Here is a 14938-nt window from a genome sequence, read left to right on the forward strand (position 1 = left end):
GCAACAAAATATCATCAAGGTAACACTGAATACGCACGGGGATTGACCTCAAGTGTGGCACTAAGGCTGCTAGTACCTTAGTGCAGTGTTTTTCAACCAGTGTGCCGTGGCACACTAGTGTGCCGCGAGACATGGTCAGGTGTGCCGCGAAGCTCAGAGAGAAAGAAAGCAAGAGAGAGAGAAAGCAAGAAAGAGAGAGAGAGAAAGAGAACAAGAGAGAAAGCAAGCAAGAGAGAGAAAGAGAACAAGAGAGGGAGAAAGAAAGCAAGAGAGAGAGAGAACAAGAGAAAGAAAGAGAGAGAGAAAGAGAGAAAGAAAACAAGAGAGAGAGAAAGAGAGGGAGGGAAGGAGAGAGAGAGAAAGACATAGAGGGAGGGAGGGAGGGAGAGAAAGAGAGCAAAAAAGAGGAAGGAAGGAAGAGAAAGGAAGGAAGGGAGAGAAAGGGAGGGAGAAAAAATAGAGTGAAGGGGAGGAAGAGAGAGAGAATTTTTTTGTCCAAACTTTTTTTAGCGCCCCCCCCCCCGCTCAATGTGCCCCAGGGTTTCGTAAATGTAAAAAATGTGCCGCGGCTCAAAAAAGGTTGAAAATCACTGCCTTAGTGAATACTCTGAAGGCTGAAGAAAGGCCAAAGGGAAGCGCCCAGTATTGGTAATGAACTCCCCCATAACAAAATCTAAGGAATTGGTGAAATTCGGGGTGGATAGAGATATGGAAATAGGCCTCTGTAAGGTCAATAGAAGATAGAAGGTCACCCTTCCTTATGCATGCCAAGATGGACTGAAGTGAGTGCATCTTGAATCGCCAGTACCGAATATGGCGGTTCAATCTTTTAAGATCCAGAATGGCTCTCCATCCCCCCGGAGACTTAGGAACCAGAAAAAAGGATGGAATAAAAACCTGATCCAGCCTCATGGTCGGGCACCTGCTGAATGGCCTTAATCTCAAGAAGATGGTTAATGGCCTCCTTCATGAGGCACTTCTTGGCCAAATTGTTAGACACGGGGCACCGGATAAAAAAGTGAGGGGTGTGTGTGTAGAGAGGAACTCTAGGAAGAGGCCAATTTTTACCATCTCCCTGATCCACGCGTCAGATGTGGTTTCCTCCCATTGATCCACAAAAAGCGAGAGGCGACCACCAATGGGAGGATCCTGATCCTCCGGTGATTCAGTTGGTGTGTCGGAAAGGGTGACCTCCTCCTCCTCAAAATGGTCATTTGGAACCCCTCCCCTAAAGGACTGGTTCTGGAAAGGCCGCTGACATGCTCCATAAAAATTGTGTTGTCCATAAGAATATGGCTGCCTGAAAGAAACAGAAGGTTGAACGGGAGAACGATAAGGTCTTCTTGGGTTAGAAACAAATTTTGAGTTACCTCTGCGATTAGCATGAGGCAAGATCTTATGTTTGTCTTTGTCCTCGGTTAACAGTGGTTCCAAAGGTGGTCCAAAAAGATGTTGTCCATCGAAGGGAGAGGTAGCAAGTTTCCACTTATGTTTGTCATCCACTTGCCAGGAGTGAAGCCAGAGCATCCTACAGGCCACAGTGGAAGTTGCCATAGTGCGGGAGGTAAATCTGGCTGCTTGAAGTGAAGCGTCCGCAATGAAGCAGGCAGCTGCCAGCATCTTGGGGATGTCCTGCTGAGATCTGGTATCATCAGGTGAAATCCTATCTTGTAGATCCCGCAGCCAGGTCAAATTTGCCTGGCCAAAGAAGGAAGCCAAAGTGGCCGCCTTCACTGCCCAGGCGCCAGTTTGATGATTTTTAATGATAGTCTGTTCGACTCTTTTGTCCTCCAGCTTCATCAATTCTGCTCCCTCACCAGGAGATTGGTGGGGGATAAGAGGGCAGTAATTGGAGCGTCCACCTTGGGCGGCTCCAGGGAAGGGGCCAGTTCTGGGCCAACATTGAAGAACTTTCTGTCATTAGCAGAGGGCATGGGTCCTGCTGAAGGGAAGAGCCACTGTTGTTGAACTGCCTCTACGAATAGGGGTGGACAAGGGATTACTTGAGCCTCAGGAGTGTTTAGGGAAAAGGGGGGGTTAATGTCTCATCCAGAGGGGACCGAAGGGGTTGCTGTATCCAATTTTGCCACGTTCCTAGCCTTGAATAACAAGGAGCGGAAAAAGGATGGGTGGAAGAGACCTGCAATAGCAGGGGATTCAGGGGGAATACCCTCATCATCGGATAGCTCCAAATCCAGCCCCCTATCCTCCTCCTCTACTGCGCTATGAAACTCTGGTGCATAACTCGTATGAGGTAGGGTCTGAGTAACCTGGGCCTGAAGCGGGCTCGAAAAGGCTCCAGAAGGAACTGGTTGGACTGTACCAGGGATAATGGCTTGGGTCCTCATCATCATCTGCATGCATTGAGACATGCTCTGGGAGACTGCTGCCAAAATAATAGCTTGTATATTGGCAGGATCCTGTAACCCCTGAGTAACCGCAAAATTCTGATTAGCCATGGTGGGGACTGCAGCAGGGTTTGAGTAAGCTGAGAAAGGGTGCAGAGGGGAGAGAAAGGATAGGTAGAGGGCACATTTAAGGGTGACCTGAGGCCCCCCAATTATCAGAATCTGCCAGAGCCAAATTGCGGGATTCCATTAAAACTGAATCTGCCTGGTCAGGCAGAGGAGCTGCAACCTCAGTGCGCACATCTGCCTTGGATGCTTTATCACAAAGTTTTGTTATGGCCTTGTGCACCCTGATCTCGGATTTCTTTGAGGTCTTAGTCATTTTAGGCCTGGTCTCCTTAGCCTTAAAGGCTCTCTTTTTTGAGTGCGCAAAGGAAAACCCCGCATTGCTGGGGCCGGGAGAAAGAGAATCCCGTTCAGTAGTTGATAAGGAGACCCCAGAATCCTGCTCTACTGAGGCAGGGGTTGCCATCACGAGATTGAATAGGGATAGGCCCAGACAAAATGGCAGATCGCAGTTAAAATGGCTGCCAAAGACGAGAGGCCTAGGTTGCTTCAGTTAGGTAGGCCTCAGTGAGTGACACTGCAATTGTCACTTCAGGATGGCAACATAATAAAGTGCCGGGTTTTTTTATTCTTTTTATTCTCAATCACTCACTCCCCTGAATCAAAGGAAAATTAGCAATTTCGGCTTAGCTGCTTCAAAAACCCCATCTCAGTGTCCTCCAGGCTCTTAAATTAACACTTGACGGAACGGCACGTAGCGCTGCCGCCGGAGCCAATCAGCTGATAGGCGCTGATAAGAATCATTTAAATACAGAGAGCCGGCGATCGCAGCCAAATAAAATTTTGCCAAAATTGCTTTCCGAGCCGATGCCCGCCTCAGCGAATCCGTTCGCCGGCTCAGAATGCCCCCGGGAAGGATTTGGCTGCAAGGATCGCAAGATCACCTCCCATGCCCAGCTACTCAAGGCTCCAGATAATCATTGTAAAAGAAGCGTTAGAAAGCGACAGAAGAGTCTGGGCCAGACGGAGCTGGAAGGAAAAGCCTTCCCCCGTCTTCAGAATGCTTTCTCGAGGCAGTGGCTTGAAGGGGAGGAGGAGAGCTCAGGGAGGATTATTTTTTTTAAATAAAAGGATTTACCTGGAGAGTTGAAATGGAAGAGAATGGAAAGAACAGATGGAGTAACAAACAGTCAGTGAGTTGACCACACACGTCCTGCTGAGGACTGAGGAAAAATGCGGGAAGACTGACAGAATTTGCTTTTATAACACGGGCTCAGTCCTGATTGGTTGACGGACGGAGGTCAACCCACTGACTGTGGACTACTCCAATTATTGGAGAATCACTCTACTAAACAAATAATTCCCTCAACACTGTCAAAAATTTTACTAAGTCTGCATTTCTATTTCTACTAGTTTTTTCTCATCATTCTTATCACCCATTTCTTCCCACTTAGTAACATGTTGCTTGTACCCTAAGATTTTTATTAATATTGATTGTTCCTTCATTGCTCATTTCACCCCTGTGACAATCATTGTGTTGTACCTCATGATTACTGACAAATCTATACACTGAGACCATATGCACCAAGACAGATTCCTTGTGTGTCCAATCACATTTGGCCAATAAAGAATCCAATCCAATCCAAAAAATGTATTGTACAGATGTTATATTTTCAGTTTTTTAAAAATTCAGCAACTTATTTCTGTACAAATGTTTAAAAGTATGGCCTTTTCTAATTGGATATTGTACTTTTTAAAGTCTCTGAAGGCGCTTTTAATTGCTGCTAAATGGTGTTGATTTTGGTTTTGCAAAAAACAAAAACAAAAAAAATCAAAACAACCTCCTTAAGGTGCAAGTCAGCTAAAAGTCCTAGAGAGACTGAAAGTAGATAATTTATTAACAATCAAACCGATTTGTGTTGGAACTATAAAGTACAGTTTGAGTGAGTTTCCTGAACTGGAGCACGTGGATACTAGATGCAGAACTTGTTTACAGTTCTCAGTTTCTGGAAGTACTGTCTACAAGATGGGAAGATGTTCCTCTGAAGAGATGTCTCTTATAGCTTGTACAGATATTTTAAAATGTGAAACATTTTCTAACTGCCTTGTATGATAATAATAACAAAGTTGCAAGGGACCTTGGCGGTCTTCTGGTCCAACCCCCTGTTTAGGCAGGAAACCCTACACTACTTCAGATAAATGGGTGCCCAACATCTACTTAAAAGATATTATCCAACATCTTCTTCCAGTGTTGGAGCATTCATAACTTGTGGGGGCAGGCTGTTCCATGGATTCATTCATTGTTCTAACTGTCAGAAATTTTCTCCTTAGTTCTAAGTTGCTTCTCTCCTTGATTAGTTTCCACCCATTGCTTCTTGTCCTACCCTCAGGTGCTCTGGAGAATAACTTGATTCCCTCTTTTTTGTGGCAACCTCTGAGATATTGGAACGCTGCTATCATGCCACCCCTAGTCCTACTTTTCATTAAACTGCACATACCCAGTTCCTGCAACCATTCTTTATATGTTTTAGCCTCCAATCCCCTGGTCCTCTTTGCTGCTCCTCTCTGCACTTTTTCTAGAGTCTCTCAACAAGTGTAGCCTTATACTTGGAATACTGCATAGTATCATAGTGAGATGCCACAGATTTCACTTCCAGGATGAAAACAGTAATAAACTCCCCCCCCCCATCAACTATGGTTGGAAAATGATGGAAACTGTCACAAAACGGTATACTGCAATATTCGCTTTTGTAATAAATGTTGGGCTTAGTCAGATTTACTGATATTGCTGTTGGGCAGTAAAGATAGTTTCCTGAACAAAATTGTAGATAAGCTGTTTCAGACAGTTCTTTTAAAACAGAGCTCTTATAAAATTGAACACTAAGTAATGTGCTATTTTACATTTCCAAACTTTGAACTGGAGGAATCAGCAAATGTATGATACTTTAGTGACTAAACCGATATTTAGCAAGATATTTAGTATATTCCACTGGTAGTTGGCATTTATAGCCAAAGAAACATGTAAACAATTGTAGCCTTCTGTTAAAATGAAGCCTTCTGTGAACATAATATATTAGTTGGGAGCAAATATATCTTTTAAATCTATTATTTCCATTCATAAATTAGTTTGGTTAACAAATAAGATATAAACAAGCTTAACATGGTTTCTTCCCTTGCACATTGGCTGATCTAAGTTTGCCTATTTGTAGTCTTCTGTTCTTTAAATTATTGATCATACTAATTTCAGTTGGAATCTTTGTATGCTAGTGATGTTAATAATTAGGACTGATAAGGTCTGTGTTTGCAATTTACCCTTAAAAGACTATTTGCCGGGACTTTGCTGGATGTGATGCTATGAATTCATATTAGCCAAATAAAAAGGAGTTATTTTCGGGACAAGGAATCTGTGTTGGACTTTGGTGAAGCCTAATCAGAATACTTATGACCAATTTTCATACAACCATTGTGGCATATCCTGGTCATATAAACAAAATCTAGATGCTTGACAACTGACTCACATTTATATCGTTTGCAGTGTTCTTTGGTCATATAATCACCTTTTGTGAGCTTCTTACAAAGGGGAAATAAGATTCACTGAATCACTGTGTTACTAACTTGCAACTATAATGATTTATTATCAACTATCACAACAAATATTGTAAAATTGGGCAAGATTTAGTTGCCAAATGTTTTATTTAGTAATGAAAATTTTGGAATCAGTTGCGGTGATAGGTTGAGGACTACCTGTAATAGTCTCTTGAATCTTTCTATTCTGGAAACTCTATCCTAAAGAACCAATTAGTAAACAGAAGATTAAGATAGAATATCAGAATGGGATTTTAAGGACATGGGACCAAATATTAGATTAGATCAGAGATTAATTCTGTATTTTTCTTGTTGTTTTCTGTTGTTTTTAGCAGGAGCTATACTCAGAAAATAGTTATTTGGATTACCCTATTCCTGTTGCTTTTTGGTAAGCTTATAATTATGTTATCTTATGTTTAGATTTATACCATACTACAGTATATTAATTATATCACGTTATAAATTTATTCTAATGTTATAGCATTATCACATTATAATTATGTTATCTTATGTTTAGATTTATACCATACTACAGTATATTAATTATATCACGTTATAAATTTATTCTAATGTTTTAGCATTATCACAATATAAAATACAGTGATCCCCCGGGTATCGCGATCCCGATCATTGCGAACGGCTATATGGCGATTTTTCAACCCGGAAGTAAAAACACCATCTGCGCATGCGCACCCTTTTTTTATGGCCACGCATGCGTAGATGGCGCCGGGCAGATCAGCTGCTGGGCGGCTTCCCTGGGTCTTCCTCCTCTTGCTGGCGGGAGGGCGAGCGGCGGGCATCAGCGAGGAGTTTCCCCACCGCCCACGCAAACTCCTCGATGCCGCTCGCCCCGCCCTTCGCCCGCCCACGCCGTTCGCTCGCGCCGCTTCCCAGCTGAGTCCTGAAGCCAGAAGGCAAAGGCGAACTTCCGCGTTTGGCTTCGGGACTCAGCTGGGAATCGGCGCTGGGGTTTCCCCACCGCCCACGCAAACTCCTCGCTGCCGCTCGCCCGCCCTTCGCCCGCCCACGCCGTTCGCTCGCGCCGCTTCCCAGCTGAGTCCTGAAGCGAACTTCCGCGTTTGGCTTCAGGACTCAGCTGGGAAGCGGCGCGAGCGAACGGCGTGGGCGGGCGAAGGGCGGGAGAGCGGCAGCGAGGAGTTTGCGTGGGCGGTGGGGAGACCCCAGCGCCGCTTCCCAGCTGAGTCCCGAAGCCAAACGCGGAAGTTCGCCTTTGCCTTCTGGCTTCAGGACTCAGCTGGGAAGCGGCGCGAGCGAACGGCGTGGGCGGGCGAAGGGCGGGCGAGCAGCGGGCGCGCGAGCAGGCAGGCGGCGGACAAGCGGCGGGCGGACAAGACAAGCGGCGGGCGCGGCAGCAGCGAGGAGTTTGCGTGGGCGGCGGGGAAACCCCAATCTTCGGCTCTTCGCTGCTGCGGCGGAAGTAAAAACACCATCTGCGCATGCGCAGATGGTGTTTTTACTTCCGCACCGCTACTTCGCGAAAAACCGATCATTGCGAGGGGTCCTGGAACTGAACCATTGCAATAATCGGGGGACCACTGTATATATGACCACAAAAGATAGGTAAATGGGGGAGAGAAATGAGGTGAAAAAAGAAATGTTGGTTGAGAAAAAGAAAAGAAAAGCAAGAAAAGCCTTAACTTTCTACATTACTCTGGGCAGTAGAATAAAAATAATTAAATATAGGCTCAACCTTTTCTTTTTATGTACGTAATATATACTACCGTATATACTCGAGTATAAGCCGGCCCGAGTATAAGCCGAGGCACCAGTTTTGCCACAAAAACCTGGGAAAACTTATTGACCGGAGTATAAGCCGAGGTTAGAAAATGCAGTGGCTACTGGTAACTTATAAAAATGGAAACCAATAAAATTACATTAATTGAGACATCAGTAGATTAAATGTTTTAGAATATTTATTTTAAAGAAAACCAAAATTAGCTCTGTAAATTTAAAAGAGGGTAAACGAAAGCAATCTGGTAATAACAATAAATTAAAAAGTAAAAAAAGTAGCTCAATCAGCAACCAAGCTAAAACCTACAGTATTTCTAACCCTAACGCAGGGCTCTTTAAACTTGACAGTTTTAAGACTAGTGGACTTCAACTCCCAGAATTCCTGCACCAGCCATGCTACCTCAGGAGTGGGAGTTGAAGTCCACAAGCCCTAATCTTTCCAGGTTTGAAGACTTGCATTTCTAACCCTAACCCAGGGCTCTTTAAACTTGACAGTTTTAAGACTAGTGGACTTCAACTCCCAGAATTCCTGCACCAGCCATGCTACTTCGGGAGTAGGAGTTGAAGTCCACAAGCCTTTATCTTTCCAGGTTTGAAGACTCTTGCATTTTTAACCCTAACCCATGGGTCTTTAAACTTGACAGTTTTAAGACTAGTGGACTTCAACTCCCAGAATTCCTGCACCAGCCATGCTACTTCAGGAGTAGGAGTTGAAGTCCACAAGCCCTAATCTTTCCAGGTTTGAAGACTTGCATTTCTAACCCTAACGCAGGGCTCTTTAAACTTGACAGTTTTAAGACTAGTGGACTTCAACTCCCAGAATTCCTGCACCAGCCATGCTACTTCAGGAGTAGGAATTGGAGTCCACAAGCCCGAATTTTTCCAGGTTTGAAGACTCTTCCATTTCTAACCCTAACCTAGGGCTCTTTAAACTTGAGTTTTTAGAAGCCTGGAGAGAGTTCATGCTGTTTCCCCCCCCCCCTCTTTAGCTTGCTGGCTGGCTCGTTGGCTTGATCTCCCACCTCTGATCCTCCCTCCTCCTCGTCTCCCTTTATTGCCCCATGTGTTGTGCAGGGAAGCAGATTTGCTAAAGAGATCCACTTGGGACCGCAACAGGGAAATGAGGCGGAGGAGAGCCAGAATAGCCCACAGCCGCGGGGGAGGAGTAGGAGGAAAGGAAAGAGCTTCCCTCCTCCTCCTCCTTCCCCTACTGCCGTACCAAGTGGATCTCTCTAACAAATCTGCTTCTCTCTCCAGCTGGAGGCTTCTAAAGCCTGGAGAGAGTTCATGCCGTCCCGGTCCTGCGCCCCCCCTTACTGGCTCTCTCCTCCGTCTCCCTTTATTGCCCCATGTGTTGTGCAGGGAAGCAGATTTGCTAAAGAGATCCACTTCGGACGGCAACAGAGAAATGAGGCGGAGGAGAGCCAGAATAGCCCACAGCCGTGAGGGAGGAGTAGGAGCAAAGGAAAGAGCTGCCCTCCTCCTCCTCCTTCTCCTCCTTCCCCTACTGCCGTACCAAGTGGATCTCTTTAACAAATCTGCTTCTCTCTCTGGCTGGAGGCTTCTGAAGCCTGGAGAGAGTTCATGCCATCCCCGTCCTCCCCATTTAGCTTGCTGGTGGGGCGCCCTGTTGTGGTGATTCGGCGCCCTGTTGTGGTGACTCGAGTATAAGCCGAGGTCGGGTTTTTCAGCCCATTTTTGGGGCTGAAAAACTCGGCTTATACTTGAGTATATATGGTATTCATTTCTAAAGTAACAAATTTATTTGATTAGTAAATCCCAAAATCAGATTTTTTAAAAAAAAAATTACCTTGATTACTGGATATATTTTTTCTTTAATTAAAGTGGTTAGCCATTTCTGCTAACTCAATGAGTTTTTGTATCCATTCTCCTTGTTGGAATTGTTGTATCTTTCCATTATTTCTGTATAAAGAATTTCGCCTGCAGTCAACATATAACAAAGTTCCATATTTGTTTGCAAGTTCTTGTAATTATCAATCAATCATAATAGAGCTGGAAGTTTTAAAAAGTTTAAAATATTGATCAAACAATATGAAGAATTAGATAATTTACCCATTTTAGATTTCAGCTGAAATAGTATATGTGATACCAAAGTTAATTTGCTGCAAAGGAAAGTTGAAATCAACTTTTTTAAAATAGAAAGATTAAAAAACATTTTTAACAGGTGCTACTTACCTGGGATTGCTTGATGGAAACTGGCTGTCTGGAGATGAGAGGAAAGACTACTCTATTTGTGATTTCACCCAGGTGATTACCTATTATTTATTCAGTAATCTTTGTTACCAGCAGATCCAAAACGTGTACTCTACAGCAGTGATTTTCAACCTTTTTTGAGCCGTGGCACATTTTTTACATTTACAAAATCCTGGGGCACACCACCAACCAAAATGACACTCTAAGACACTCTTCTCTCTTTTTCCATCCCTCTCCCCCCCCCGTGTGTGTACATACACTCTTGAACTATTTCCAAAAACAGGTGAGGGCTAGGGTTTTTCTCTCTCCTATTCTTTCCAAAAACAGGTGAGGGCTGGGGTTTATTCCTCTCTTATTCTTTGGGTGCTTTTTATCATATGTTTGAAATCAAGAATCACTTCTCTATCTCTTTTGTTTCTCTCTCTTTCCTCTCATTCTCTGCCGCAATAATTTTCTCGTTTCTCTTTTTTTCTCCCTTTTTCTCTCATTTCTCTCTCTCTCCCTTCCTCTCCTTTTCTCTCTCTCTCTCTCTTTCTTTCTTTCTCTCTCTCTCTTTCTTTCTTTCTCACTTTCTCTCTCCCCCTCTCTTTTTCTCTCTTCCTCTCTTTCTCTTTCTCTCTCTTTCTCTCTTTTTCTCTCTCTATTGCTACCTATCTCTTTCTCTCTTGTACACCATGCCGGCCACAGCGGCATTGGGCAGTAGCTGTGAGGCGGCGGCAGAGCGGTCAGCTGCGAGCGGGAGCTCCAGGGCGGAGGCACCAATGGCAGTGGCTGGACATGTTTGTGGATGCCGTACATGCTGGCGCTGCACTGGGCATGGGCGCAGAGCTGGCACCTCTGTCCTGGCCCAGCCAGCAGGCCAGTGCCAGCCCTTCAAGGCCAGCATATATGGTGTCCAGCTATACATCCAGCCGCCGCCATCATTGTCTCTGCCCTGGAGCTCCCACTCGCAGCCGACTGCCCTGCGGCCACCCCGTGGCTACTGCCTGGTGCCGCTGCTACCAGTGCCCTTGCACTCCTGCTGCTGGTGCCTTCCCGCCGGGCCCCAAAGCCCACCTGCCGTCGCCGCCAGGGAAACTCCAGCCGGGCGGGGCGCTGCAGCTGCCGGAAAACTTGGAAGACGCGAAGAAGGAAACTCAGCTTCCAGTCTTGCAACTTTTTGCTGTTCACATCCTCAGCAAAAAGTTGTGAGACTGGAACCTGAGCTTCCTTCTTCACGGCACACCTGACCATGTCTCATGGCACACTGGTTGAAAAACGCTGCCCTATAGTATTGTATGCATTATATTTATCTATAACAATAATTAATTGCAATTATTCCAATGTATACAGTGATCCCTCAAGTTTCGCGATCTCGATCTTCGCGAAACGCTATATCGCGATTTTTTAAAAAATATTAATTTTTAAAAAACCCACTTCCGGGTTTGGCTTCGGGAGTCAGCTGGGAAGTGGCGCGGCTGTTTTAAAAGGTCGCAGCCGGCCTGGGAGGCTTCCCAGCACCCCCCCGAACCCCCAACCTGGATTCGGGGGGGTGCTGGGAAGCCCCCCAGGCCGACTGAGACCTTTTAAAACAGCCGCGCCGCTTCCCAGCTGAGTCCTGAAGCCAAACGCGGAAGTTCGGCGGCCGGACAAGCAAAGGACAAGCGGCGGCCAGACAAGCGGCGGCCGGACAAGCGGCGGTCGGACAAGCGGCGGCCGGACAAGCGGCGGCCGGACAAGCGGTGGCCGGACAAGCGGCGGCCGGACAAGGGGCGGCCGGACAAGCGGCGGCCGGACAAGCGGCGGCCGGACAAGCGGCAGCCGGACAAGCGGCGGGCGCGGCAGCAGCGAGGAGCCGAAGATCGGGGTTTCCCCTTTGCGGTGCTGCCGAGCAGATCAGCTGCTGGGCGGCGGAAGGAACCTTCCCTGGGCCAGGTGCGGAAGTAAAAACACCATCTGCGCATGCACGGCCATGGAAAAAAAGGGCGCGCATGCGCAGATGCTGTTTTTACTTCCGCACCACTATATTGCGAAAAATCGAGTGTCGCGAGGGGTCTTGGAACGTAACCCTCACGATACTCGAGGGATCACTGTATTTTCTTTTGAGTAAGTTTGACTCCTAGCAGCTACCTGAAGAAGATTTTTCAGATTCTTAGGCAGCAGTTGCTAAAAGTGGTTTGATATTTCTGTGTTCCTGGAGCTGAGGTAGAGTGACTAGTCTAGGATCACCCAATTGGCCTTCATATCTAAGGCTGGGCTAGAAGTCAGATTTTTCTACTTCTAGACTGCTAGCTTCATCAGGCTGGATCAGACTGGATCTCATGCGGTGGGCTATAGCGGCTGATTTTTTTTTCTAGCCCTCAGAGACCTACCAATCATGTTGCAACTCTGGGAACTACAAATGCTAAAAATCACTATCATTTCCCATTATCTTTCAGAAGGCAAACATAACAACTATTAAGATAAACTTGATGAAGATAAACCAGGGAGAATCTTACCCACATTTTAGGAAGGAAGGAGAAAATTGCTTGTATCATATGTGCCCACACTTTGTGTCATTGCTCAACCAGCATAGCCACCATTCCAAAGTTGGCCATTCCTGACTTAGAGGCATTAGAGTGCATTACTTTTCTAATTCTGTATCTATTTAAAGATTATGAAGTTAATGCCAGGAAAATTTTTATCAGACTTTTTTTGAATCAGATGAGTATTAAGAACAAGTAGTCATATCAACCCTATTTAAAATATTATTTATTTCTAGATCAACTATAACATTTGGGAATTTCTTGACAACAACTTCCAAAACATTTAATGTGTTGAGACTGAGAAGGTTATATCCGGTTTACATTGGCGTGAACCATATTTTGGGGTTGTAAAAATGTCCAAACACTTGATTAAAATTTTGAGTATCAGAAAAAAAAATCTTAGCTGATCCTGAATGTCTATGGAGATTCTCAGTCATCCAGGTCATGGTTATCCCAAACGCTTTTTCAAGAGGCAACTAGACTTTTTGGTTTTTCTTTGAAGATGTTTTGTTTCTCATCCAAGCTGTAGAAGCTTCTTGGATGAGAAGCGAAACATCTCCAAAGAAAAAAGTCCAATTGCCTCTTGACAAAAGGACTTTTGGAATTAGCTGATTCTGGTTATTAGAAAGATCAACTCATAAATACTTGAAAGGACTGCTTCTAGGAAATATTTAGCCTATATGATGAACTGGAATGCCATGACGTATCCCACAAAAAGGCAGTGAGGTCATTCTGTGTCATGTGGACCAGTGGTCCCCACCTTACCATCTCAGATTTTGATGAAATTTGGCACATAGTTTTTTTATGATATAAAACTGTGCTGTGCAAAGTTTTAGTTCAAAATACTAAAAATTGGGAGTACTAAGAGACCTCAAATAAAGGGTTGCAAAATGCTGAGTCTGCAAGAATGACATTTTGGGCCAACTTCCAGAAGCTGTAAACGCGGCAGTTTCAGTAGTATGTTGGAGATATTTGGAGAACCTGCACACCTTGTAAGGCTTTATAAACTGGCCAAACCCCATGTACCTAGTCCTCTTACGTTTTACATGGTTCGGGCTCAAAATTTGCAAAAAAACTTTGAAAAATGAATTTATATCAATCTTCAGGCTGCTGTAGTTTCAAAACTACTTGACATTTCAGGTTGATTTTTGGCAGGTGTACTAAGTTTACAGATGCAATGAGGACTTCCAATTTGCAGCACCATTAGAAAGAGCAGACTCTCTTCTTTAAGAATATATTATTTTCATTTTGGTGTCTCTTCATATAAGGAATGAAAAAATCTCCTGCACTGTTTGCTGGCAGCGTGTGATTTCTGCACTGCACCCTTGATAAAACTGCAGCAAAAGTGATTCTTTTTTCAATAAGCAGCATTTTTTAAAAAGAACACAAGATGTTATGAGACTGTGTTCAAAAATATTAAAAAACATAAATGTTTGTTAGGAAATGGAAGGGTGAGGCCAGATTTCAAATAAGGGTCCAAAAAAGTGGGGGATTTGTTGTTGCATGATAGAGAAAAAAGGCCCATTGATGTTTCTAATGGCTGTATAAGTCAATTAGTGCTTTAAACATGCATTGGTCTATGAGGGCTCATCGCCAAGGTGTCACGCCCGATAGCCAGGCATGTGCAGCCACAGGTGGGGCACTTGGCACAGGCTCCGAAGCCTGAAAATGGGCATCTTACATGAGGTTCCCATGCCTCTTTTTTGGGTGTCTTTGCCTAGGTTCCCAAGCTAAAGGAGGTGTCTTAATGGTTCCCAAGCCATAATAAAAAATCAGTGTTGCAGAGACAAGAATTTTGACTGATAATTTTAGCTGGGGTTTTTGGTAATTTATACTGTCATCCAAGTGCTGCAGTTGCTGGTACTGGAAGAACTGCTAGAATATGCTGTTCATGAATCCAACAGGAATCTCTTCTGCTAGGCCAATGAAATGATTGTGAATGCCCACATGGATGCATAAACCTGATCAAGGCATTATGTTTTACAAATGATGTGTCACATACTTTGCCAATCCATCATTCATTGTCATAAACACAGGCAACTTGCTGACCAAGCTGAAGTTCAGGCACATTTATCCCAGGTACACTCACTACATCCTCTGACTTACAAAGCTTGGCAACAAATGAGGAAGAATCATTTGACAGTCTACTTAATGAAATTTGGTTCAAGTCAATTGGAATTAATTGGTGATTTTCATGAGTTCCAGCAACTGTAGAAGCTTTACTGAATCGTTTCTCTTGCGCAGATCATGAAGATCCAATTTCATCATTGGAAACAAAAACGAACTTGATTTTATTTATTTTTTGTTCACAATATTCAAACAAGCCTTTTGTTGTGAAAATTAGGCTTTTTTTAGGTCGTTGCAAACTAGCCTGATCTGCTAGTTGCTTTACTGAATCTTTTCTCTTGTACAGATTGGCCTAGCAGAAGAGATTCCTGTTGGATTCCTGAACAGCATATTCTAGCAGTT

General features: G+C 44.5%; 1 protein-coding gene across 1 annotated transcript in view; it reads left to right on the top strand.

The window, feature by feature from the left end:
- The window catches only part of LOC139175816 (SUN domain-containing protein 3-like), a 250042-nt gene that overhangs the window by 192687 nt on the left and 42417 nt on the right, over positions 1 to 14938 (top strand). The window contains 2 exon segments of the mRNA XM_070767114.1: positions 6332 to 6387; positions 9937 to 10019. Coding sequence (XP_070623215.1) covers positions 6332 to 6387; positions 9937 to 10019 — 139 coding nt within the window.

The sequence above is a fragment of the Erythrolamprus reginae genome, chromosome Z (genome assembly GCF_031021105.1).
Source record: "Erythrolamprus reginae isolate rEryReg1 chromosome Z, rEryReg1.hap1, whole genome shotgun sequence".
Taxonomy (NCBI): domain Eukaryota; kingdom Metazoa; phylum Chordata; class Lepidosauria; order Squamata; family Dipsadidae; genus Erythrolamprus; species Erythrolamprus reginae.